The sequence below is a fragment of the Anas acuta genome, chromosome 13 (assembly GCF_963932015.1).
Source record: "Anas acuta chromosome 13, bAnaAcu1.1, whole genome shotgun sequence".
Lineage (NCBI taxonomy): Eukaryota > Metazoa > Chordata > Aves > Anseriformes > Anatidae > Anas > Anas acuta.
The window spans coordinates 1,831,192-1,858,902 of record NC_088991.1 but is presented as its reverse complement, the minus strand read 5'-3'; the positions used below and the strand labels follow the sequence as shown (position 1 = coordinate 1,858,902).

The following is a 27,711-nucleotide window of genomic DNA, read 5'->3' as shown; positions in this document are numbered from 1 at the left end:
CTGAGCTGGCATAAGTTTAACCATTTCTTTCCATCAGGGACAACAGCAGCACTTGTCAGAGAACCTGGACTTGAGAAGCATAAACAGGACTTACTAAAGAGCAAAAGTAACAGCAGAAATAAACAGTCTGGAAGGCACTAAACAGTCTGCACACATGCTGAGCTCACTATTAGACTTTCAGGCTCCTGGCCAGGCCATTCAGCGAGCTCGTCAGTTCTCTGCTCCAGAAACTACATATCATGGCTTCATGTTAGTGCTCAGATTAAATAAGAATGACCTCTTCTTCTGTGTTAGGCTGGTCAGTTTGTACAGTTCTCTTCCTTTGATGCTTTCTTCAACCAGCTCAAACTAGGGTGCACGTCTCTTCCAAAGGTGTAAGTTTATCTGTTTCTTTTTTTTCCCTATAGTTCTATAACCATGTGGATCCATATCCCTCCTTGCACAACAAAACTATATTCAATTTAATCATCTAGTGGCCTCTCAAGCATACAGATAGCAACATGCAAAATTCATAAGCTCCTCACACTTCTTGTCCCTTGATGCTAAAATATTCCAGTATTCCTTCACAGATAGATATAAAATTTTGTCCTCATAAACAGAACATTTTCTTCTGAGAACTAACAGTAAGCTTTAGCTTGTTCAACCATGTATTTAGAGACATGTTTTTGAGTTAAGAAATGGGTTTTTCTTATTCCCAAGATAACAAACTGTATTTCAGACTAGACTGGCTTTGTATCCATTTAGAAGTAAAACTCCTGAGGGAAAATAAGGAGGAAGAAACTCCTTTTAGGATCAAAATGGTGAAACTTTACAAAAGACCTGATTATTCCAGAGACTACATGCTTTTATCAAAATGACACTATCTTTAAACATAGTCATATAGGCTAGACTCCAAGGCAATCTCTACTGAGTGGAGGCATCTCACAAAGCAGAAGTAATATTGTAGTAGAGAATGCAGTCCCCAAAATTTTACAATGACAGGCAAACCGCTGAAGGAGACTTGAAGTAAAACATCCATAAGATTAAGGGTAATCTGATTGACTGAACTCTGTCCAGTGCAAGTACTGACTATGGCTTGACCTTTGAGTCTGTGATTTCGAGATTAAGATGCTGTTCAAGTTTTCAGTGCAGCCACTGCTGCATCCGTCTGCAGAGTGGTTCAGATCTCAGACGAGTTGGTTCCCTGCACAAGAGCTTTCCCATTTGGGGTGTAAATACAAAACAGCAGCGTTTCATTGCACCAACAGACGTAAAAAACAGCAACGATAACTGCCTATAAACACAGTGGGACACTTGAAGGAGAGAATATCCAATATGTACAATGTTGTGTAATGTCACTCAGAAAGTGGTACAGTTCATTTTTATGTTTCCAGTGAACTAGAAACTTAAAATTTAGGGCATTTCTTCATTAGGTGCCCATGAGTATTGTTGAAACCAGGATCTAAAGCAGAATGACAGGTCACTTCTTTCCCCTCACATCTTCAGGTTTGTATGGGCATGTGGGGAGGAAAGGGGAATTACTTGAGTCAGTTACCCTCAGGACTGAAGCTCGCAAAAGGTAAGTAAAAAATGGGCATATGTCAAAACTGACAGCTGTATCTGCCTGAAGGGCCTACTGCTATCAGCTATAAAACTAATAAAGAGCCAGAGATGCATTGCTAAAGCAGGGAGAAGCAACATCTTGGGTTAATCTGCCCCACGTATAGCACATTTCACGTGTAGATGGGGATAGAATTTCTAGCTTGTAAATAGTAATACCTCTCCCAAGCTGTCATCAAGGCTTCATAATGCAAGGCAGATTCCAAGTGACAGGAATTTAACAGTTTGAGTATTAGTCATCCCACAGAATGACTGAGGTAATGGCACACACATTTTAAAAATGTTCAAGATGCATTAAAGCACAATTTTAAATGTAGTTGATCAGTAATAATAATAATTAATATGAAATGTCCCACCATAAATGCACACACCGCAGCATGCGGAAGACTGATGCTAAGCAAATCTGGTTTCTTATGCCAGAGGCGTATGAACCTGAAGTCACCATTAGAGTTTTTAATTTTCTGCAATAGTAGCAATTACTCATTTTATGTTTTATGATAATTCATGGGATATAAACACACACACCAATGCACACAAATGCATCTGCTTTTGATATTTTACGTATTTTTATCACCACATTTGCAGTATGCCTTTATGAAGTTAGAGGCATATTTATAAGGCAACCTCTGCATTACCTTTAAATGTACAGTGATCCACAATATTTTCTCAGTTACACAGCTGCAAGTATAGAGCCAAACATTATCCCGGAGATAATGTTTAAATTGGTACCATTGCACTCAGAGATAGACTGTCTTTGCTTTGAATTTCAGATAATAGGTAACTAAAAGCACATTTTGCTGCAGAGTTTGCCTTCCTCTGCAGCTTTTCAGCACACAGAATTTGTGCATTTCTGTTTGCCTTCACAAAGCCCTCAGAGGGTCCCACTCATTATTTAGCCTGTGTCCACATCATAGGAGCTGCTTCTGAGCTTGGCACTAATTGTTACCCTTGCTGACAGTCTCAGCAGAAAAGCCAAGCCTGAGGGCCCTTTGGAGATAGCCTCTCACTCCCAAGTTTGATGTACTCTGGAAGGAAATGTATGCATTGATGCTTCCCATGCGATACCTGGACTGTGGGGACAGGAGTTGGTTTTTCACTACTTCCACAGATACTTTCCAAAAAACAACATTCACAAGAAATCTTTGGAAAATGCAGAATATTTGTGGGGAAAGGGAGAGCTTGCTAGAACTTGCTTGACATGTGATCTCATTTTTTTGTTGCACTGTATTTAAGCATCTTGCCATCCCTAGCAGCTCTGGGAATCTTTTTTCACCTCTTCTAATCCACCGTCTTATTTTAAAATTGCTTGCTCACATGTCTAGTCCAGGTTTTAAAAAATCAGTGTTGTACAGAAGTTGCTTTATTTCAGTCCTGGCATTTAATGTAGTTCTTTATTCTCTGTATAAAGGATAAACCCTTTCATCTTGGCAGACATTACCTTAATTTCTGCATCTGTCTCTCAAATAGTTTAATGCTTGAAATTCTGCTTCTAACCAAAGGCTTTCCTTAATTAGTTTCCAAGGCGACCATCTTTGCAACAATTCAGATGAACCAACTGCAGGGAGAGGAAGGAAACACACCATCAAAATTAAAAGTAATAGCACAATACCACTGTGCAAACAGGCATTGTATATCACCAGAGACAGCGTGATAGTCCTGGTGTCTCATAAGTTCATTTACAAGGGAAGTCCTAACTCAGTAAAAGAACAGCCACACAAAAGTGTACGTCTTTTTTTCCCCAGCTGACGAAGTCAGGATTAATGGCCTCAGTGTGTTATGAATCACCCTGTCTGGGGGAGGAAGAGGACCACTGGTGCTTCTCAGGGCTCCTCGTGAATCAAGATGTTTCCAAATGCACTTCACAGAGCACCGAGGTGCTGCAGTTCCAATTTCCAGAGTGGGACTTTCTTCTTTAGCCCAGAGGTTGGCAGTGTGGTATATGAGACAAGCAACTGACAGCTACATCCTAGTGGGGATGTCGCTAATATGAGGTCCCTAGGCATGATCCAGAGCTGCAGTGCCTCTGCTCTGGACTACAGATGGATTTAGATCAGGCCCTAATACAGCAAAGTAACATCCCAGTGAAAATCACTCGCTGCTTGTAATTGCTTTCATATGCAATTCCTTTCTCTTATCCCACCTTCACACCAGAGCAATGCCATTAGCCTCCCTGGAGTAAATTAAAACTACCAGGGCTAGCCTAGGGTAAATTTATAAAGAACCAGGCCCTATAAATCATCAACTAAGCCTGAAATGTCAACATGCCACAGTATTCAACCAGTAAGATGGAAAACAACATAACAATTTTAGAGAAAATTAATGTTCCCAAGCTTTAAAAAAGTTGATACTACTATATCAAATTTATGTGTGTGAGACCATGGATGTGCATGCATAGAAATAGTGGAGTATGTACTATTAAAAACTCAATCCTCCAAAATATGTAATGAATAAAATAATATGAAATATGAATATACCTTTAAAAATACCTTGAGTATCTTTTATCCTGGGGAGATGCATGTAAAGGATCGGAAAGGAAAAATATTGCTGCAACTTTATTACCTCATACGAGTAAAAAGACTTCCCCTGCTGCATAGGCTAAGCCTAGTAAAAATAAATTAACTCTTTGTAATCTCTTTTGGTTCACAATTTATGCACCAAGTTTTACAGGCAGTACTGCAGAGTACTGTTTATAGCAAAGCAGAATAAACCTTTCAAACTCCTTCAAAGCATTGAAAAGAGCAAATTGAATGCAATTCTTGTCACAGTAAAATTCAATTTACAGTAAAAAATATAAGAAAAAGTAACATTGTCTTTCCTAGAGAAGGTTGCACTGATTTTTTTTTTCCCTTAATTTCATAGGACATTTAAAATGGAAAAGAAATGCTGAAAAGGGAAAAAAAAAGAATGGCTACTATTCAGTGTTTTTCAGTCTGCTTGAAGGCAGTGTTCTGCAGTAAACCCCCCCCTCCAAAAGATTCTCATGTGAGCATTGGGACTGAATTACTGTGACACTTCTGGGTTATATCCACATAATGGTTTGAAGTGATCCTGACATGCAGTAATGGTTTATATAAGCAGAATTCTGTTTCCAAGGGCTCTTGTTCAATTCCGGGGACTAACACAGGTTTGGCTTTGACATGCTGAATAGAGGTGTAGAGAAAATGAGAAGTTTATGTATTTTTAAAATGAAAACTCTGTGTCTCAGTTTACCTAATTTTTTCTTCTCTTTCCACAAACTTATATACATCCTATTATATTGAGAACAACTATGACTGGGGGAGTTTCATTTCCCCTGCAGAATATGAGAAGAAATAAGCATCATTCAAGTTTGTCTGTGATTGCAAGAGTATACTCTTAAGAACTATCATCATACAATTTTAGAGAAACCCCAAAAGAGACCCAGAAGGCATAAATATATATCATTTTTGTGTCACAGAAATGAGGCATTAAAGGCCACTAATGAGCTGCTTGTTAATGATGTGGATATGCCTTTACACTATATGATTGGACTGAAGTATTCGTGATTCCTGCAGAGTTTGAAAAATTCTGAGTAAATGTAAGATGGCTATTGTTAATAGCATTTGTGAAAAGGGCTTTAGATGTTGTGAGACTTAGTTAAGGAGGATAGTTTGGAAGTCAGTTTTGATTGTGCTGAATTAGATATATTTAATTTGGTCTTGTAGCTCTACAATGAAAGGATCCACAACCACAGAGAGGCAAGGGGGTAGCAGGAGTAAAGAGAATATCTGCAGAGTTGGCCATGAGAATGTTATTGTGATGGAACCCTATTATGTTGGGATAAGAGCTGGTTACCTTGTGGACTGAAGGAAATCTAAACATGAATGTTGCTAGGTAGGGGCAATTGACTGTAGTGGCACGGCCACATGCACCTGTTTGCTTAATTTTTCAGTGGTAATAATTGACTAAGAAACATTGGCGTCTTTTAAAGAGGTGTTTGTGTCAGTGCGAAGCATGGTTACCAAGAATATACCTACCTGAGCAGTTAACAGAAATTCCTGTTCTTATGGGCCGCCTAGAATACCAGAGTAGAGATAGCAACGCTACATATTCATTCTCAGGTTAGCAAAACCTCATGTCTCTTCTCAGGTGCTTGAGCAGCAAGGGATATATTTCCACAGGACCTTGACTAATGCGCGAGACTTGCCCTTGACTAGGTGAAATGCAAAAAAGTTAAGTATTTCAGAATTTATCAGAAGCAGTTTACAATATCAGAATACAGAATACAACAATCTTTCTCTGTGTATGTTTCCTATCAGCTTATATATAGTGAAGTTTCTTTGGAAGATCCATGTAGAGAAACAGCCAAGTTGCGGAGTCCCAAATACAGTACCAAAATAATTGTCTTCAAAAAAGGTCATTTGAGCTTTGGGAGAGGTTGCTCAAAAATTTTACAGTAAGTCACCATTACACTCTTCAAAAAATTCCAAAGTGGGGTGTTGCTAAGAATATCAGAATTCCAGAGAAGACATCAAAAAGCATCACTATGATCAAAAATATGATTGAACTTTGATGGCAAGAGTCCATTGAAAAGCTTCAGACCCAGGTAATTGTCCAACATTACACCAAAAATATGTCAGATCAGAGAACATAACTTAAACCCTTTCATGTCACAGTTGCTGACCTTCTGGTAGTGGCTGACCTGAGAAGGATTATAGCCAAGAAAGGGGGAGGAAGACAAAATATTGACCCAGCAGGACTGGAAGGTGCAACTGATGAGAAGAGTACCACTCCCTGGTTTGCCAGTGCTGAATTAAAGGAATTCTGGCATTCAAGACCAAAAGCTTATTGTGCTTTGACATTTCCTGTACATGTTTTCTTTTGGTTTGTTTTCTGTGAGACTAGAGGTCTTTGTGAAATTTCATGTGAGTTTTGAAATTAAAGTTTCGCAGAGGCTTAAGAAAATACTGGAATCTCTGTGAAATTACCTTGCATTTCATTATTAAACATCTTTCAACATAGGATCTTTCTGAAAGAAAATACTAGAACTATGGGGAAAATTAAAATATGGACTCCTTCCTAAAATGATGTGTGTGTGGAAATCATGGCTGCAGATTAACATATTTCGTTGATTTACTTCCCTTTATATATAACTCCAAAAATTCCTCTGGAACACAACTGGATTTTTACAGTTTAATCTCACTCCAGAACCCAAAGAATTCACTAATAAAAAATTCTGCAACACATAAATCTCTTTGGAGAAGCTCTCTGTAGGAACAAATTGAGAACCTCTTGAGAACCTCTTGGCAATTATTAGGGGCAAAGGTCTGTTGGCCATTTTGGCTATCTCTTTCATACACTACATTATTTAATTTTTTTTGGTAGTTTTAAAAAGTGCTGTATCTGATCTTGGATTTAGCAGAATATCTTTAAGTGATGAATGATAGCTTAAGTTTTGATTGATTTTTATGTGAAGGTCTTTGTACTGAAAGACATGACTTGTGAGGAGAGATGCAGTCCTGAGAGATACAACACTGTGCTCATCTGTCAACAAATGAAAACAAAGAGATTTTGATAGAAAGAAAAGGTTATTTCATGAATTTTGTTTGGCTTAAAGAGTAAACAATTGTGATTACAAATGTCAGTTACTAGGGATTGCAAAACTCTGCATCTCTGCATCTCCAGGGTCTGATGCTTTTGCAGTATATGTCTTTTAATAATAACTATGCCATCAGATGAGTTAATCTGATAGTATTGTTAAATTATACCAAGGAAAATGAATTTAGGGAAATCATCACAGGGCACAGAAAATTCACAGAAAACTTTGTTATCACACGAAAGGAATTAGAAGAAAGTATCACGCCCTCAGAACCTATGTTGCAGTTTGTAATATTTTGCAGAAATAATTTCTTATATAGTCTTTTCTGCATGACTTAAATGCATGCTCTACTACAGCAGTCTTCAATTAGTAAATGTCATATTCATTATGGGGAAAAAAAAAAAAAGTTTAGCTTTCTGGAGAGAGAAGGAAGTACAATACAGCTTCAGATGTTGCCTTTAATTACCCTCCAAGGACTAATATGCATGATCATCATCTACATGGGGATGGCCTAAAAGTAAAATTTCATTCTTGAAGTGACTAATCATCAAGGAGAAGGGCAACAGAGAGAAAGACACAGAAAAGAGCTAAAGAGGGAAAAACTGTATTAAAGTGCTACAGAAGTATCTCAGGTCCTTGCTTATACAATGCACATTTTTGTCCCTTCCATTAGGAGATTTGTGTCTTCTAGGAGATTATCTCCCATAAGAGATACATTGTGGTAAACCTGAAATCTGTTTAGAGAAAGTTTTACAGACACATACTAATGATCTGTGCTATAGAGAAAGGTAGGATTATGGTTTTGAGGTGTGGTTAAAAATGTAAATGATGGCAACAGCATACAAGTAAAATTCTTAGATCTATACACTGCACAAAAATACAAAACCCAGCAATCCAGACTGTACATGGATTTGTGACATTCCCTGAAGGACAGGAAGTCTCTGAAATGGTGGATAAATTAATCTCAACCATATATGCAGTTATTTTTATCTGCAACAAATAATGTGTAAGTAGAATCTTCATCTTAATATTTAATACATTCTTCATTTAATATTTAACTCAAATTTAATATAGTATTGATTCTTCATATAAATGAAATAATTGTTTACTGCATATTTTACAGCATCACAATCCCTGGTGCCCAGATTCTCATACCATTAATATTAAGTGAAGAAATAAATCACCTTCACTGGTTTTGCACTATGGTTACTATTATGAGGTTCTGGCCATTTGTATGAGGAGAGCCATTCCTACTGTAGATGGAAATGGGTTTATTTCTGTGGGATTAAAGGCAGGATAAGTATTACCTGTTTGGCTGTGGCAAGGCCACTACTACCTGTGATCTTTTGCCACATTATTCTTGTTCCTCTGGAGCTTCGTACATTTGTGCTGGTGCTATTGGTGTGATAGAAAGAGACAAAATCGTAACACCAAAAAGGTGTCAACATGCTATTTGAATTTGAATTTACTCAGGGAAGACCTCACCTTGTCTTCTTGTGCTTAGAATCCTCAAAGTGAACTTGCTTATTGTGCAGGAGCTTGCATGTGAATGGGAATGGGGGGGGAGGTGGAAGACACTGCAAATTTACAGCAAAATGGAGGTTACAAGGGATCTTATTTTTACTTTGGCATCTGGTTAGATGAAGAAAATCATTTTCACTTTTAAGAAGAGCTTCTATTTTCTATTCTATTTATCCTATTCCAGTCTGGAAAATTTACATGACAAGGGGTGACCTCTGCAAAGTAAACATAATGAGGAATGATTATGTATGACTGTCGAATGCTGTTTCACCAGATCATTTGCCCACGTGGCAACAGTGTAGACAATAACGTTGGTATTAACAATGCACCCTCCTTAGAGTACCAAAATGTGTTGGCTGCAAGCCCCATGGGCAGCTCCCACACCACAGCAAGGGGTATGTGAGTGGGAAGGGGGCCAGGAGAGGACTCTGCATTCTCCAGCTGTAGGACGTCTTCAGTTTCTTTTTTTCTCGATCTACAGAAACAGAGCTGAGATGCAGTGCATTGCAGATGACACTCAGCATAAACTAAGTATCCTTGGTAACATACTGATGAGAAATTTAGGGGACTTGACTTCAGCTGTTATTGAACTAATTGGACTGTGGTGCTCCTTTCTGAAGTGGGTCTTGAAGACTAAATTAGCCAGTGCCACTGGTCCAGTAGGGTTCTGCCACAACTTTTCAATCATTTAATCCAATATCAGGTAGGAGCTGCTCAGATCTGAGATGAACTTGAAGTAACTCCATCCTTGGAAATGCAGTGGTGCTATCAATAGGGATACGAGCTAGAAAACATCTGACCTGATCACCAGGAGATCAGGCAGTGCTTCATGACAATTTAGGTTTGCCAGACAGTTGTTGCCGTGCTTGACATAGCAAGGGCCTGTTATCGATTCTGTTCCTACAAAGAGCGATCAACACTGATAGCTGATCCTGATGATTCTGTTGAAATTTTTTTAGACCTGTGTCCATTTTTCTATTTTGCTTGTTTGCTGCTGAAAAGCAAGCATCATGCCATCATTGCTGGCATTTGCACACTGCTTTGAAGGCGAAGGTGTCACAACTGGATTTTGAAAGCAAGTCCTAGTGGAACATTACTGCTCATGTGGAGGTAGCTAAGCTCTCCCATCCTCAGAAACTTACATGTATGCTTAAAAAATGAGAAGACATGCTAACATGCTTGAAGTTAATCGTGGGCTTTTTGCAAAATTTGGATCCAAATTAATGTATGAATAACCTCAACAAAGATGACAAAATCCTTCTTTACTCTGAGCTTTTAGGAAATCTCATTTTTATTGCTGCCTTTCTAAAACCTAGGAAAAAAAAAGAGTTCTGGACTTAAACTGCCTTATTGTTCCCAGATACATTAAAAAAGGAAAGACACAGTGCAACAGGTCAGATCTCTGCCTGTCATTCCATTTAAGTGGCATATTTCTGCAACTTGTCAGGAGTGAAAAGCACAGGAAAAATCTTTAGACCTTCTTTGTGGCAATACTGCCTGTCAACATCAGTATTTTATGTTATTAGAAGATCTAATAGACTCATAAAATATCAGGGTTTTGAGGTAGTCTGTAGTTTTGTAATTTAATTTCTTTTCTTTCTTCTTTCATTTGTAAATAAAGGATAATAAATAGCTTTGATTAAAAATACTAAACTGACCAGATGGCAATGGATTCAAATGAAAGGAAGATGAGCTCCAAACAGGTATTAATTGGACATAGTAGTTTTCCTTTCACTTCTGCCAAAATCATAATAGCCACTTCTCTACATAAAAATGCAAACATATCCTCTTAGCTTGTACTTTTCAATGACTCCTTTCAAAATCAAAGCCCACAGAGATGCGACTGCAGTAGCATTTCTAGACCTTTTCTGATTTGGCATGCTTTAGTGTAGAATTCCAAAGATAATTGCCTTCTTCACCTCTGCTTTTACTGGTGAGATTTGCCTTCAGGAATCCCAGGTCCCAGTGGCAAAGTTTGGAGCAATTAAGACTCACCTTGGTAGAGGTAGAGAAGTATCAAGTTAGGGAACATTTGGGCTTGGTAAGTGGAGATAAAGGTGGCTGAAAACTGACCGAATTGCTGGCCTTTGTGATCAGCAATACAAATCCAGCTGGAGGCTAGTTACTAGTGGAGTACCCCAAGGGTACTGGGGCCAGTACTGCTTAAACTCTACTAATGACCCAAGTGATGGGACAGTGTACTCTCAGCAAGTTTGCAGATAATACAAAACTGGGAGGAGTGTTTGATAGGAAGAATAACCCCATACACTCTGAGTAGAGCCTTCCTGGCTAGGAAGCAGCTCTGCAGAAAAGCATCTAGAGATCACGTCAGACAAGTTGAATACTGCAGGGGTAGTCAGACACTGAAACAAATTGCCCAAAAGGGCTATGGAATCTCTGTCTTCAGGGATATTCAAAATGTAGCACAGTCATGAGCAGCCTGTTCCAGCTGCCCTGCTGTGAACAAGGGTGTTGGAATAGACATTCTCCAGAGGCCCTTGCCAACCTCAGCTGTTCCGTGATTTTCTCCATCCATAAGTGAAAAAATATCTTTCCCATCCCTGAATCAAAGACAAACCAATGATACTTTAAAAGACAAAATATGCCTTCCGGCCCACCTGCCAAGCTTGCACTATTCTTTAATTGCTCCTTTTCTTTTGAGCCCACAGACTCTTCTTCCTTCAACCTATTCTTTCCTTGCCTCTGTTCTTTTAGTTCTGTTCACCTTCATGCTCTGTACTTTTACCATTCCAGTTCTTCATCGGGTCTTTGGAGGACTGTTCCAGCACAACCCTGGGGTCTCTGTTACTACCATTTATAACAACTTCTGTGCCTTGATCTTCATCTAAGATCTCGCCAGTCTCCTCATCTTAAGAATTCGTCTTATATTGTTCCCTTCATCCTTAATCCCAACATTTAATTTTCATGGCCAAGAAAAACGCAGGTTCTTGTTCTAGACCACAAAATAGCTGTGGTTGTAATTTGAGTAGGGAATAAGTCAAAAGGTAGCAGAGTAATTATGGGGTTAGTATCAAAGATATTTCGCTTCCATTTCACTATTATTCCTCTCTGACATGTGTATAGCCTTTGCACTACATCGTGAGGGAATCATCACTATCGCTTTAGAACTGTGACAGTGCTCATACCAATTTAACATTAGCCAGTTCAGCTAATCTCTATAATGCTATCTTCAAAAACTGTACCAAAAAAAATTAAAGCTAAGGGAAAAAAATGTAGTTGCCTATTTGTTATCATGATGACTGATACGGTGAAAGCCAAGTTGTCTTTATGCTTTCATTCAAAAAATTGCTTCACCAGGGAAATGAAAGCTAAAATTGGTGATGCTGATTTAATTTCTCAAATCTGGCATATTGTTCCATACTTCCAGTAAGCCTGGTGCTGGCCACAGTTTATGCCTTTTATTTTAAAACGAGATACATTTTAATTATGTTCCCTTTGGACTTTCTTAATTGATTAGAAACATCCAAAGAGTTAATTAAAAATACAAACTTTTTTTGCTCTATATCAAATCTGACATTATGATCTTTTTATCTACAAGATGAGAATTATGCGTGATCAGAAGTCTGAATTATTCATGGTAGTTTCCAGTCTTTTTTTTTTCCTCTTCCTTTGTTCAGTATTAAATCTTATAAGCTTTTATTTCAGTCAAGGTGAAAGCAATATTAAGTCTTGGAAGTGAAACTTACCAAAGACATGTAGCTCTGTGAAATCCTTGTCCTGTAATCCTGGCTTTCTATTCACCACCACTATTCAATATCCCACTTTCTATATAAGCTTCACAATATATAAGCAGTTGATGAGATTTATTTGTTATACTCCTGTTTTTCTTCTTCATAAAAAAATCTTTATCCATCCCCATGTTCCCACAGGAGTAACCCTGATGGCTGTGGTTGTTTCTGCTAGGCTCGCTAATCCAGCAGCTCCCTGCAAGATGCTGGGCAGTTGCTAGAGGGTGGAAAGTGAGGGGGGAGGAGAGTCATCTGCGTTAAAATTTAGGGCAGCATGTGTAGTGAATTTTAAAAGCATTGTTAAGATCCAGTTAAATAATTATGAACTAATGTGGTTGATTGTGTGAATAGAAACCCTAGCAGGTCATTTCTGAAAGATGCTTTTTGAATAAAAGCTTGACTGTAGTATGTTGGACCTCTCTAAGGGACTAAACAGTCAGAATTATTTCTGGCCATTTTGGAGACATGATAATAGAGGAGATGGAAGTTGAGTCTGATGTATGCTAATGAGTCCTACATTTCCTATTTGCAGTATTTCTCCAGATGCCTGTAGCAGCTCCATGTGTGTTTTCCTTGCAGCCTCTGACTTCATCTGTCATGGTATTTTCTCTTAAATGAATGCATTTATAACATTAAATGCATAGAAATGTAAAAGTTTTCGTATTTTTTATTAAGGTTAAAATGGTAAAGAACGCTGTTGTTGTCTTTAACCTTTAAAAAGTAAATCACTGCCTTAAAGGTGAAATTTAAACAGACAGTTCAATATGCAAATAGCGCACACACCAGATGATCTAAAGGAAGACTGCACATTTCCATAGAAAACAAATGTGAGTGTAGGAAAGCAGATGTTTTCTACCAACAGAGTGTACATACAGTTCTCAAGAGGACCTGAGCAGCAATTTATTTTCAGGCTTCTGGAAGTATGCAAATTTCTACACAATTAAATATGAACTTGAAATAGATGTCATCTATTAAGAACAAGCCAACCCAAAGAGACAATTCGGAACTTAATAGTTTAATCAAGAACTTTAAGAGGCTCCTCAATATATCTAAAGTAAATGACTCAAATGTCATCTGATTTTAGTAAAAACTTAAGTGGTCCATTAAAAAGCATCACCTGATCACTTGACCTGCTCTTAGTGATACAGTCATGGTGTATGGTCAGAATTATGTTTGCTATTTATAACTTTTAGCAGTTTACCCCAGCAAAGTCTGAGTAAGTTGAATTCTGTCCTGACACATACATAATGACCACAATTATTAATAAAATTCTTGCTGCTGGACATTATTCCAGCAGCTGTGGTACTGTATGGATGTTACTGAGGTTATAACCTGAAGAAGGGAATATTGCTAAGTGCAGTGGCATAATTTTGTACAAAGGGTATTGCTGGTGAGCTGACAGCCAGCTTCAGGAACATGGGGAGTGTATTTTTGTCTCCTTTCTGCAAAAGCACAATGGTGACATGAGCACACAGGATGGCAGAATTCCATCTTCCCACTCATCCCCTTTATCTTTAGAGAGTCTGTCTGCTCAGTTCATCCTACTGCTTTTTGTCTCTTTGTGATTCCATTTAATGGCTCCGTTTGTACACAGACATAGCCAAGTGGGGTCAGGGAGGGCAAATGTTAGTTTAGTGGACTGTGCAGCATCATATTTAGTACAAATTTTGACTAAACATATATGGTCAAATGCGTCCATTTACACTGGAAATGACAAGTTTTCAGGCTGTCAAAAGGTAATGAAGGTCACTGCCTATAGTTTTAAGAATTTAACTTCAGTCATGGATACATGGCAAGGCTTGGCCAGGGTTCTACTGGCAGGGAGCCCCCAGGACAAGTTGTGCTTTCAGAGCCCTGGTGTGCTGGTATGGTTTAATAAACACTGGACTGTCTCACATACTCCACAAACAAGGAGCATAAAAAAGAGTCTACTAAGTGGGTAGATGTAGTGCTGCTTCATTTCAGAGCAGAAATAATTGAAATGATAACAAAAATGAGCATAGTCAGCAGGGAGGCACTATGATGACAAGGGTGAGATTGCCAGGTCATCTCTGCAAGAGGAGTCATCTCAGCCTTGAGAGTTACTCTCTTTTGTACAGTGCCCATATGTTTTAAAAAACACAAATGACTACATCATGTCTCTAAAGTCACAGGTCTGTAATATTCATGCTACCCTTTGATTGGGTGTAGAAGAATGCAAAAATTTTCATTCTCAGGCTTATTTTCCACTAGTTGAGAATTATCCTCATACACTGAATAACATGTAACTTTTTTCTTCACACAGGTTGTAATCCTTGGCAAACATTCTCGAGGTTATCACTACATGTTAGCTAACCTGGTAAGAATTTTTCTTCATTACAAATATAGCTGAGGTTGAGAGGGTAATATATGCTGCTCAGTTTGTGTCAACCTTAATCAGCAAAAGAGTAAATGCATGAATGAGTTCTTGGATTTTGAGAAATGGCTTCAGTAAATACTGGAACTGGTATGTTATAGTTACTTGTACTCAATTATGGTCTTCATTTTATCTAAGCAGCTCATATCCTCCACTAATTTTAAAATAATAATTTAACTATATGTTTTCAACTAATTTGTGTCCTCATAAATAAGGCACTTGGTAATTGTAGTCTTCTTTACAACATTTGAAAATGAGGCACTCCAGGAAAAATAATTGTAAAATATGTATGTATAATATAAGTGTTGAAAAGCTGCAAATGAAAACAATAATTCCATCAAGTAAAATGGCTGGATGGATTTAGCCATTCTTTTGTATTATAGTGTGTAGGGTGGTAACAGTGTATGTACTGACCTTCCAGGGCAAGACAGCAAATTTTTATTTGTAACAGAACTTCTGGCATTGAATCTGAAATTTACTTTCAAGGATGTTTATAATGCCTTTGAAACAACATCTGCTAGATTTCCTTAGAATAAGTATTATATTGTAATCGATACTTGCAGAAAGACTAATTTTTTGATTTCTGTGTCTACGGTGAGTAGAAAAATACTTTTCCAAAGATCACACACTGACGTTAGCAATCCCACTTAGCAGAATATTCTCTATAGTCACGTTTTGGTGTGATTAAAACAGAAAAGACTAATTTTTAAATCCCCTTATTTAGTGTAAGTACTGTACAACTTTAAAATGTGTCATTTTGCATTACAAGAAGCAGTCATGATCTCACTGATTAGGCTGCAGAGTGTGCATAGAAATACAGGCATTCTTATTCTGGGTTGTCTTTTAGCATGTGTAAGCACTGATACTGAGATAAACATGACTGCAATCAAGTCATGCTAATCAAAAAGACACCAATTTACTGCCACAAGTATAAATAACAACAGAGTGGGAGAGAATCACACCATTATGTTTGAAAGTGAAATGCTAAATGATGCTGTGACTGACAGCTGCTTGCCAAGGAAGTGCGTTCTTTGCCTCCCCAGAACAATACGTGTGTTCAGTGGTTTTCTGCTCCCAACATTGAACCTTTGCCATACAAAGCTCTTGGACAGGTTTTCACCATGATGAGAGAAGTGGAAGTAGTACTTCAAGCTTCCCCAATGCTTTCTTTCTGACCAGTGAATGTTATATGCCACACTACAACAGGGCAGTTTTCCATCGCAAAGGTCTGAACAAGAAGATATTTTAAAATTCTTTCCTATGCCATTATCACAATCCCACGTGCTGTCATGATAGCAATTGTCTCCTTGGTAGAACATTTTCAGCTAACAAGAAATAAATTCATCAAATTATTTTTTGCTAAGTTTTTAGCAGGTAAAACTGAACTAAATAAAAGAGGCTTTGGATGACAATGATTCCTTTTTACTACATGTGTCCTCCCAGGGTTTCACAGACATTGTGCTGGAGAGAGTAATGCACGGAGGTGCCAATGTTACTGGATTTCAAATAGTTAATAATGAAAACCCAATGGTTCAACAGTTTCTACAACGCTGGGTGAGGCTCGATGAAAGAGAATTCCCAGAAGCCAAAAACTCACCATTAAAGGTATTTATTTTACTTGGACGAGATGAAATGGGTTGCTTTTAATAATTATTTAGGGTTTTTTAACCCCAGGTGTGTAAATGTGTGTGATACACATCCCTGACTGGAATATGTTGCATTGCTCACGGCAATTCCAGAAGTGAGAAAGAAGCAAAAGTTGTCAGTCAGACACAAGTGCCCACCTCATGAGAGCAAAAAGTAAAAGGCTTGATCTTGCAAATCCTATCATTGTGCAGTGGGGATAAAAACTTATAACTTGAACATTTTGAACCAGTCTTGGGGTGCAGGTGTTAGTAATTAGGTTAGTTTTTCAATGCAAACTGTGGGCTGCTGGTCAATTTTAATGCTAACAGAAATTTTTTTGTAAAAAAATTAAATAGCTCTGGATTCACTGAAGGGCCTCTGCTGCCTGCTAGTCACTGCTGACTGTTGCTCTCATAATCTAAATATGTGTCTTCACTGCTGTCCTTTACAGAAATGCTCTGGATATTAAAGCATTTAACCAATAACATTTTCCAATACAACCAGTAATATTTTCCAAATTTGTTAAGTCCCAAGTTCACTGAAACTGTCCTGGATTGGATGAACTAAAGGTTACTATTATTAGGAGACATGCAACATGTTAATATCTCCCTCAGCAGCTATATGGTAAAGGGGGTATGTTATTCACTGTCCAATCAAGGAGTGCATCAAGGATGCTCTGGCCAATATTTCAAGTCATAATATCTTTTAGGATCACTGCATATTATTAATATTCCTATTACATCCTTTCCTTCTCTTTTTCTTTTGATTAGACCTGTTCTTTTGCACCAATACAAATAGTTGAACTAAACCAGGAACTGGTAGGGGATAAGAGGACCTCAGACTACTGGTGGGTTTTCAACAGAAAGCCTGTACAGCTGGTAGCACCAGCTTCTTGGAAGAAGTAAACCAGGGAGAACAAGCTGAGAGAGAATTGAAAAAGATAGGAAAAAAAAGTGTCACTATGAAAAAGGGTAAAAATCCCTCTTTTTAGTTTTAGTTAGTTTTAGAAGGAATTGATGAATGGTATGTGGTAATAGTCTTCCAGTAAATAGAAGGTTGGTAGAGAAAAGAAAATAATCAGCTACTTTCCAGAATTTCATCACTACCATAAGCTAAACAATGCTAGAGACTGTTCTCCAGTCCTGCCACCAAGAAACATGGTGTGTCTATGCCCAAGCTGTTAAACTGGTCTAGCTATACCCAAGCTGTTAAAGTGTCTTAGCATCTATAAAGGGTGGCTGCATCCAAACTACCTGTTGGCGAGTCCTGTCCCATGCATGGGAAGCGGTGGGATGCAGGCTGGGCTGGCCCAAACCACTCCAGGATGGTTCTGGTCACCGAAAAACTGTGGTCAGTTGAGTTCAACTGCCCTCACCCAAGTCTTGGCAGAGTTCAATTCTGTAATGTAGGCATAACTCAAATGTCTGCCAAGACAGGGACAGGAAGCAGTCAGCTGAAATTGCAATCAAGATGATTTGTAACAAGCACAGAAGAAGAAAAAAAAAAAGGGGGGGGGGGGGGGCGTTAAGCACAGTAAAATGTACCATGGGAGGTAAATGGACCCCTTTGATGGTGAGTTTAAAAGCGACATATTTAAAAAGCATGTTAGGGATAGTCTATTCTGAGTGGTCCTATTTCAGAAGTGTTGGACCGGCTACTTCACTGCAGTCTTTTCCATCCTAGAGGTGGATGTGAGTTCGTTGGGGAAGGCAAATTATCTTAATCCCACGCCATCCCACAGCCTTGCTGGCATTTCAGAGAAAGCTCAGAAAGGCAAACGAAGGCCCATAATACTCAGTGTATTGTTCCCTGTTGATTAGGAGCTAGTCTTGCTTTCTAAAGCTTCCTAACAGTGAGGCAGAAGCAAAGATAAGTATTGCACTAATCTTTAAAGCTTGGAAATATATAAAGTTATCCTGGGAAGATTTTGTTCCACTTGAAAGCAATTTACCTTAAGGGAAAAATTATTCTCTATCCTTAAAAAAATAATCTTAAATATATGGTACAAACACAGAGATTACATTACCTTTCCACAAATGTACCACTCATTATAGAAATGTGCACAGTGTTTGTCAATCAGACAAAAAGCATACTTAAAAGTTGATGTACAATATTTTTGATTAGGAAATAAAATTGCCTAGAGATTAAAGCCCTGATGTTTAATTTATTCTGTATTTTATCAGCCTTTCCCTTCCCTCTCTCTTTTTTCTCTTTGCATGCTCATGCATTTATAAGTAGAATTCAAATAAAGTAGAAAATCAGATAGCTCTCTTGGCATGACTTGGAAGGGACTGCATTAAGGTTACTGACAATTGATGCGGTCTGCTGAAAAAAATTATCACTGTCTAAGTTTTATGTAATCCTAGATTGGACAGCTATTACAAGATTTTTTTTAAGACAAGAACAAATAGCTGTTAAAATCACTATCTGATTCCATATTGTTGTGTGGGATGTGACATACAGTCTTTGATAACTTATTAAAGAGGAGAGGGTGAGCATTGCAAGGCCAGCACCATGAGTACTAGGTACAGTCAGAGCAAGAACACCCCTCACACACTGAGTAAGGGTTTATAAACTGTTGTCATTTAAAACTCTGTAAGGAAGGCTCCTGTAAAGCCTTCATAATGCTACCTTTGTGCTCCTTTTTATCAGATCTGCTTGTCTTGATCTGCACACACAGGTATGCTTTGTTCTGTTCAGATTTCCTGAAGCTTTGTATCAAACTGAAGATCTTGCAATAAGATGATACACATTTTTAAGAAATTCAGACCACTACTCATGCCGACCTGCCCTACAGGACAGAACTAACTGCCTCAGAATTTAAGTCTTATCCACAAAGAGAGTGGCTGAGTACATACATAGGCAGAAGAGCAAGCACACCAGTACACACAGATAACTCTTCCACTCATCTTTTATTTCCCCTCTTCATTCTCATAGAAAGATGTGGAAGAAATAGAAAAAAAAAAAAAAAAAAAGAAAAAAAAAAGCACCCCTATGATATTTTGTAGGTGCTATTAAATTTATGGCATTGGGAGATGTCACCAGATACATATGTCAAGCAATGGATGAAGTTGACAGCAGCATAAACAGGTTGTAAAGGAGTCTTGGGGTTTTGTTGAAGACTTGTTGCTACACAAAGCTTGTCACCTTCCTCAGATTTACTGTGTGAGAGAAGTCAGATGGGCAATGTCAGATGGGCCAAAGAAATGTAATGCCTAACATGTTTTTTGTGATTACTTGCTTGTATATCCGTCTACTAAAAAAAGTTATTTGATCTATTTCCAGCCACAGATGCTACCTAATCAGGATTGTGGTCCAAACAGAAATGATTTATGTTACCTTCGATTCAAAACTGTCTTGGCAATCTTGTTAAAAAAAAAAAAAAAGTTTTCCAAGCAAATAACAAATATGAGCTCTCCTTTGCTATTAGTAGCAGCAGGGTCCAGCACGAAATTGCAGATTTTTGTAGTGACCTCATTTAGATGAGCAAGCTTCCACTTAAACTTCATGCAGCTGCAAACTAGTTTTGTTATTTTGCTGTTCTGTACTATGCAAAATGAAAATATTTTTTATTTACTTGAGATAAGTGGAATGGTTTAACAATGTAAAGCATCTGTGGCCAGACAGAGTGCAAGCAAAAGGGCTTGTATGCACAGTTCTTCTAAGAGCATTTTAACTAGAGAAGGACCAGACCTGATAAATCTAGGATGATTCTAAGATTGCAGTTTGTCACCATGTTTTATTTGGATCAATTTTAGTATACATCTGCACTGACCCATGATGCAGTCCTAGTCATAGCAGAGGCTTTCCGTTACCTGCGAAGGCAGCGTGTTGATGTCTCCAGGAGAGGTAGTGCTGGAGACTGCCTGGCTAACCCTGCAGTACCGTGGAGCCAAGGAATTGATATAGAAAGAGCGCTGAAAATGGTAAGGGCAAACATATTGTGGCTATGGGATATATTTACTAATGTAGCATTGCCCACACACGTAGAGATGTTTATTAAGTTCAACATTCACAGTAGTTAAAGAATTTGTACCATCTGTTTGAACTTTATGGCAAGTGAGACATTGAAAAGCGTCTTAAAAAGAGCTGCATTTTCCCACCAAAGATAGAAATAAATTAAATATGAAGTCAAAAGGTGTCAAATGCACAGTGCTCATGTCTCAATACACACCAGGATGAACCTGACCTAACAAGCTCTGCTGAGACATACAGTCATTGTTGTATTAAGGTAGCAAGACAGCTTCCAGCAAATGCCAAAAGCAGGCACAGCAACTCCAATCTGGCTGCAAATTATATGTCAGCGACCCTGCAAATGCATTCAGTCCACAGTTGATAAAACCTTTTTAGGGACAGATTTGGCTTTCAAAGTCCCTTGCACATCTTTAGGTTTTTGGAGATGGGATTAACTTACATATTCTTCCAGACTCTTGAAATCATAAACTGTTTTACAAAAGGTTCAGATCCACTTACTACGAATAATTTAAAAAAAATACACTACTACACTACTTAAATGTCATTCTTAATTTGTCTCACTGGATAATTTGGGGTCCAAGGAATTTTGACTGTTTTAGGGAGTCCATCCCTATCCATCATTACAAATTTGATTGCACCATCTCTTAACCATAATTAGCAGATCAGTAACCAGCCCTGAACATCTCCAGGGACCATGATTTCAGAGTTTCCCTTTGACCAATTTTCCATTAGTCATTCTGTACCTTCTACAGCATTTTGCTGAATATTAAAGATAATTTACCCCTACTGCAGTTTCAGACTGTTACCCCTTTGCCTAAGATGACAGCTTGTCAGTGTTGATAAGGGATAAATGGAAATATCTTACCCTTTCATACTGGGAAATAAGAAAGATTATTTTCTTTGAAACAAAGTATTTCATACTTCCCCTTAAAATGATTCATGTGACTAGGTAATGATAATGACTTACCATCTATATACCCATCCATCCAGATTGAGACCAAAGCTCCATAAGCAGTAGAGACAATTGTCTGTGTTCATTCAGAGAAGACATTCATTCCTTTCTCCTACGCTGGGACTGATCTTAAAATAAAGCACTTCCCAGAATGAGCAACGATACGAGAGTCTGGTCCATATCACAAATCACTCTATGCCATACTGTGAGGGGTTTAATGGCATTGAGTTGTTTCAGGTGCATCACTGATACTCCATTCTGTATCAGCAAACCCAGTGTGACTAAGCATGGCAGAACCAGTCTTTCTTACATTTAACATACATGCAGGGATAATTTCACTTACACTTAAGTGCAGCTCACTCTGCAGTAGTGAGTCACCAGCTGAGTACTAACTAACAAAGAATAAGTACAGCTGAAACTGAGAGAATTGGGGCTTTTTTATTACAAAGAATACCACTGGCTGTGTCAGAACTGCTACACGTCTCTCAGATAGATAAAAATTGTGCTGGAGCTAGTGAGTTCCTGTAAAATGTAACAGAGGAAAAAAAAAATAGAGTGATTCTGTTATTAAAGTGTTTTGCTGGTTGATTTTTTCTGTTTATTGCCTTAAGGTGCAGGTTCAAGGAATGACAGGGAACATCCAGTTCGACACCTATGGGCGGAGAACAAATTACACAATTGATGTGTATGAAATGAAGGCTGCTGGATCAAGGAAGGTGAGTTTCATGATAGGCATTTAAATTCCATACCTTCAGAAATATTTATTCCAACAAATTAATGGAACTCAAAAATACTATGCAGCCTCTGTAAAAAAAAGGACCCAGAGGAATCCCTACCTTCTTGCTGTCCTCCAGGAACCTTGTTCTATTTTGTTCCTGAACCAAATCACTCATCCTGCTTAATATCTTCATAGGTTTCCATTTCAACTTCCAGCCCCACTTCTTCCATTAGAAGCCACGTGGAGCTTTTCCACTGCTGAGCATGCTACCTGTTGTCATGTCCCTGTGCTCAGCCCAATATCGTAAACTCCTCTCCATCTTCCCCTTCCTCTCCATAAGAGGCATCAGAGCAATAGGGAAGACAGAGTAAGTGTATTTTAGAAACCTTCTGAAATTAATAGAACATAATTTGAGTTTTAATTAGGATTGTCACTACTTGTTCTTGTCTCCTAAATAAAGTATAGATCGTAAGTGGTGTGGTTGGCTAGGTCCCTGTTATAAAAGCAATTTAGGGCAAATTTTCAAAAATAACTAGATAGGCAAGCTCTCAGGAGTATCGAGAGATGAGTCTGAGTGTATGAGACAGAAAAGTCCTGATGATAGACACCTGATGATAGGTACCTAACCTGTTTAGTCACCAGTGCGACTCCTTAATCAATTCTTCACATACTTGATAACAAAATACCTCTGGACATGGCCCAGCCATTCAGCAAGGTTTACAGCGCAGACATAAGTGTTACTGCTATATTGTGCAGAAATATAAAAAATGGTGTAATAGCATAGCAACGTAGCCACAGCACTATGAAGGTCAGCACAAGTCAGATGACAAATAGTCACCTCATACTAACCAAGGGTTTTGTAACCCACCTCGACGATTAAGCTACTGTGCCTGCATTGCTAACAGTGGCTGTGCATCTACTTGAAAGTTAGTTCAGACACATCTACAGGTACTGTATGCACTGTCTGAACTGCAGCAGAATATGGATAAATGTTTCAAAATCAAATAATTTTACTCAAAGTGCTATGGAGTTTATTTTCCCATTTATAGTTAATCCTTATCCTGTGGATAGAGAGGAACTTATTCTACAGGCACCATAACAATGTGAACGTAGATAGTGAGAATTTAATATGTATTTTCACTTAGATTCAGCTTGTATTTATTAAAGCTCATGTAGCCCTGCATAAATTTTACAAAATCATATATTTTGACAGTTCTTGTTATAAATTAATGCACCAGAGTCCTTGTAAAAATATGTAATGAGATTAACAATCTCCCTTTTTATAGTCTGGTTATTGGAATGAATATGAAAGATTTGTGCCAGCATTAGATCAGCTGCCCTCTAATGACACTTCATCCGTGGAGAACAGAACTATAGTAGTCACTACCATCTTGGTAAGTTTCATGTTCTTAGTGTGTTTGTGTTTAGGAAATAAGATGCATGGCTCCTGAGATGTGTTAGACACCTCATCAAGAGGCAAATGTTGAACGCTAAATGACTTCAAGTGACTGAAAAGTTTGGTATCTTCAAGATACGTGCTGAGGGCTTGACAGTGTAAGCTTCTATGCGTATCAGTAACTTTACTCAGAGGAGTCCCACTGAGCTCAGCAGTGTGCTTCTCTGCTTCTCAGACACTTGAACTCAGTCAAATGCCTCACATAAGTGAAGTTATGCCTGTATGTAAATGATTATTGCAGGGTCTGGCCTCCCTGCTCTAAGGTCACATCTTGCACACCTCACTCAGGTACAGCTTCTGTAAACTCAACCCCTGTGGACTGAGGAAGGGAGGCACAAGGAAGCCTGTAGAGAACAGGAAATGCTCTAGCACTGGGAGTAAAGCTATCTATACCCATGCACTTCCAAAGGAGTAATGCTCTTCCTGTGTCTCATAAACAGCAGCACCTGTGTCAGACCTAGTGCCTCTACCAAATGTGTTCTGTGCAGCATTATTTGTGACTTTTATGCCTGTTACAATTCTATTAAGCATGAGCTGATTTTTGCTATTTCCTGAAGCACTGTATTTTATGCTCCTATGAATTTAGTGAGATATAATCAGCATTTCAGCCAGAATTTTCTAAGAAGGCTAAGGGAATTTAGTGACAAAAAACCACTGCCAAGGATTTTAGCCTAGCTTATCTTAGGCTGCTTTGAAAATATCCCCATCAGTGCCCCTTTCTACACCATGGGGGCCTTAGAAAATTATTTTGATGCTGCAGGTGTTGGGTATGTCACTTCTTTAAACACTAAAAACAGAATTATTACTGCAGTGATGCCAATCAACTGTCTAATAACGTAAAAATTAGGCTTAATCTTACAGACAATAATGTAACTGTTAAAGTTGAATAGTCCTGTTGTCTTCAATGGGTCCATAGTAGGAATAAAATCTGTAGTATGTGTGACTGTAGGACCATGCCAAGGATTTTCAGCCTAAAAAAGTCTGTCTTCCTGATCTCTGTACCAAAGTAAAGAAATATTGTAAATGTTTACCAGTTGTATAAAGTAAGGATAATAACAGCTCTCGTTTTGTGTGTTTTAAAGTTGTATTTTAATTCATAGACTTTTGATCTTTTGTTTCAAAGGAATCACCATATGTAATGTATAAGAAAAACCATGAACAACTAGAAGGGAATGAGAGATATGAAGGATATTGTGTAGACTTAGCTTCTGAAATAGCAAAACATGTTGGAATAAAATACAAACTGTCAATTGTTGGAGATGGGAAATACGGAGCTAGGGACCCTGAGACTAAGATATGGAATGGCATGGTGGGTGAACTGGTCTATGGGGTAAGTTTCTCTTAACCTTCATTTTCATGTTCTCTATTATAAAAAGTTATGCTCAAAGTTAATAAACTGCAAAATAAAGATCGTCTGTTTGAATACCACATTTAAAATTATAGGTATTTCTTTCTAATACTGCTTTTATAGCACAGTTTTTCTAACCATTTCTTTGTTGGAAAGTGTCACATTCTGTCACTGTTCTCCAAACCAGAATCCACAAAATGTTGAGAAGTAGCACTGGGAAAAATTCAAATTCCTTATGTACAGCAGATTTTCCAGTTTTCCCTTCATGTGCTGCTTTTTTAGTTGCAATGTCTCCTTTTTCTCTCTCAGTCCTGTAAGTGATGAGGGTTGCCCCTGCTATTAAAGGTCTGATCCTATGATGTTGAGCCTCACCGGATCACTGATGTCAGATTGTGTTTGACTAAAGGCTCAGTTATCCCCATGCGTGCTTTTCAGGATAGGAAGCAATGCAGGCCTGAAATCACCCACAACTTTTTCTCTTTAAACCCTGGATTTGTCTTTTAAAATGAGCTGTCAGACAAAAAAAAAAAAAAAAAAAAGTCTAAATCATTACATTCCTCTTTATATTTCTATATCAGGTGTACATTGCTTTCTTTAGTAAGAACAAAAACAGCAAAAACAGTCCAGAATTGCCATTTTAGAAACTTCTTTGGAAATGTGAATTTTGGACTGCTGATACAATAAAGCAGATGGAAGGGGGAGAAAGCTGGCTTTGCAGAAAAGACTTTACAAGCTGATATGTCATCTTTGCTTTCTTTTTTTTTTCCCCACAAATGCTAATAAGGTGATTTGTGATTCCGCCCAAACTTTATGGTTTATTTTTAACAAGCTTTCCTTTATTAAGAATATCTGAGCAGAAGTGATGTTTCCATTGCCTCCTTTTGTTCCCTTGCTGAGTGTAGTTTCTAAAAGTCACCTCAAAATTCCTCTGTGATAACATCATATCATCATCTCTTGCAAAATGTGTGGTGGGATAAGTCTTTTCAAATCAGTCTTTTTTAAAAGTAGTTGCTGGATTTTCAAAAAGTTTTTTTTTTCCTCCTCTGGAGCAGTCAGTCCTAATCCCTTTTTACATACTCTGTAGCCTATTCAATTTCAAAAGATTTTATACAAGCAACAATGCTTTTGTGGTGTTGTGCTAAGGGGAGGGAGGGAAATCTCCCGATGAAAGTAAACAGGGGTCTGGAACCCTGGTTTGTATCTTCACTTTCCTGTTGCATTGAGGTTTGACATTATGAAAGTTTTTTGAACATCCAGTGCCTCAATTCTGTGATTCGGGAAAAGTGTTACCTCTCTTAGAGAACACAAGTCTGTTGAGAACTTCTGAAGGGAATGTTTAGTTTAGTTTCGAGCATGATTGCATTGCAATGAAAACAGAAATCCTCAGTTTCTCAGTGTGTAGCTCAAGCAATATCAAGGGTATTAGCTGTAATTGTGTCCTTTTGATATATTTGTGAGTGACAAGCAATGAAACAGTTTATTCACTTAAAAGAAAAGTCATATCATACGCCAAAAAAATAAATTAAATAGAAATTAACAAAGGGAATATGAAATTACTACTAACAGCCAGGGCACAGGGACCATCTATGCCAGAGGAGGAAAGGTGTGATACAGGCCACTGCCTCCATGACGTGAGCCAAGTAAGACTAGGCTGTGCAGCTGCTGAATGATGCAGAATCCATCTGTATTAAGGGCTCGCAGACCTGAGCCATATTCCTATTTCAGCCCAGCCTTTGCTTGGATAAGCAGGTTGGTAGCAGCTGCCTTTTCTACAGCCACTTGGGATGAGCCTCACTCAGGAATCTCTGCCTCCATAGCATCAGACTGAGCCCAGGCCACTTCTCAACCCAGCCACACCTGTGACCTTTCCACACCAGCAAAGTACAGCCTCAGGGCACCATCCGCCATGCCTTGAAACACCCCCGCCATTGTCATTTTTCCCCACAAAAAAAAAGGTCTGTTCTTTTGTATCCTGTCCCAGAGTTTTCATCTGTGTTTTCTCATTAATGAAAAATTGAGGAACATTTCCCTCCCTGGCCTCCAACAGCTCTTCTCTGCACACTGTGAGCTTGTTTACCCAGCCTCTTAACTGCAGTCTCAATTATTCAAAGGTCAGCTGCATCCCTCAAGGTTTGACTGGAAGCCCAGGTTAATGCTTGCAGATTGGCACTGCTGGGCTAGCTCCCCATCCTGCTGAGCTGCGCAGAGATCCACCCGGCTTTCCGTAAGCAGGGGAACAGCCCCTGAACTCAGCACAGAACTCCCCAGCCCTGTTTGCCAACACCATGGCCTCTTTCTCCAGCTGTTGAGAGGGGGCTATGTACACAACTCACAAGGATGTGCACAAAGCCCTTTGAAGATGAAAAATACTCTAGAAGTGGTAATTATTTGGAACAAGTGCTTCATTCATGTTCTGACTTTCCTTTATCTCTCAGGGGCTCAAAACTCTATTAGGAAATGAAAACTGTACATTTCCCCTAATACCCCTGTGAGCCTTGTCTGCAAAATGACTGTCGTATTTGGCTCCTTCGGATTCCATTTTGGGAAGACAAGAGGGAGATTAGATTTAAATGCCTTTATTAGCATGTGTGGAAGACAGACATGGGGGAATAAAAGGGGCCTGATAGGTTTTGGTACCAGTTATCCAGCAGCTGAACCGAGCTGTGGCAGCAAACACACATCTTCTAGATTGCATTTGTCTCAAGTGTTTCCTATGTTAAATGCAGCATATTCGTGGCCCAACGAGCTTGTAACCACCACCTGGTTCTGCTGGGAAGTTTTACCAATTTTTTTTTAATGCTGTGCCCTTTTTTGC

At 38.5% G+C, this 27,711-nt stretch overlaps 1 protein-coding gene across 8 annotated transcripts in view; it reads left to right on the top strand.

The window, feature by feature from the left end:
• GRIA3 (glutamate ionotropic receptor AMPA type subunit 3) overlaps positions 1–27,711 on the top strand; it is a 148,105-nt gene that overhangs the window by 71,401 nt on the left and 48,993 nt on the right. For all 8 annotated transcript variants that reach the window (XR_011100979.1, XR_011100980.1, XM_068696822.1 and 5 more), the window contains 6 exons: positions 14,711–14,764; positions 16,265–16,426; positions 20,206–20,373; positions 21,986–22,090; positions 23,379–23,486; positions 24,672–24,878. Coding sequence is in view for 6 of the 8 variants with exons in the window: in XM_068696822.1 (XP_068552923.1) it covers positions 14,711–14,764; positions 16,265–16,426; positions 20,206–20,373; positions 21,986–22,090; positions 23,379–23,486; positions 24,672–24,878 (804 nt within the window). In the remaining 2 variants the exon portion in view is untranslated. The remainder of the gene's footprint in view (positions 1–14,710; positions 14,765–16,264; positions 16,427–20,205; positions 20,374–21,985; positions 22,091–23,378; positions 23,487–24,671; positions 24,879–27,711) is intronic.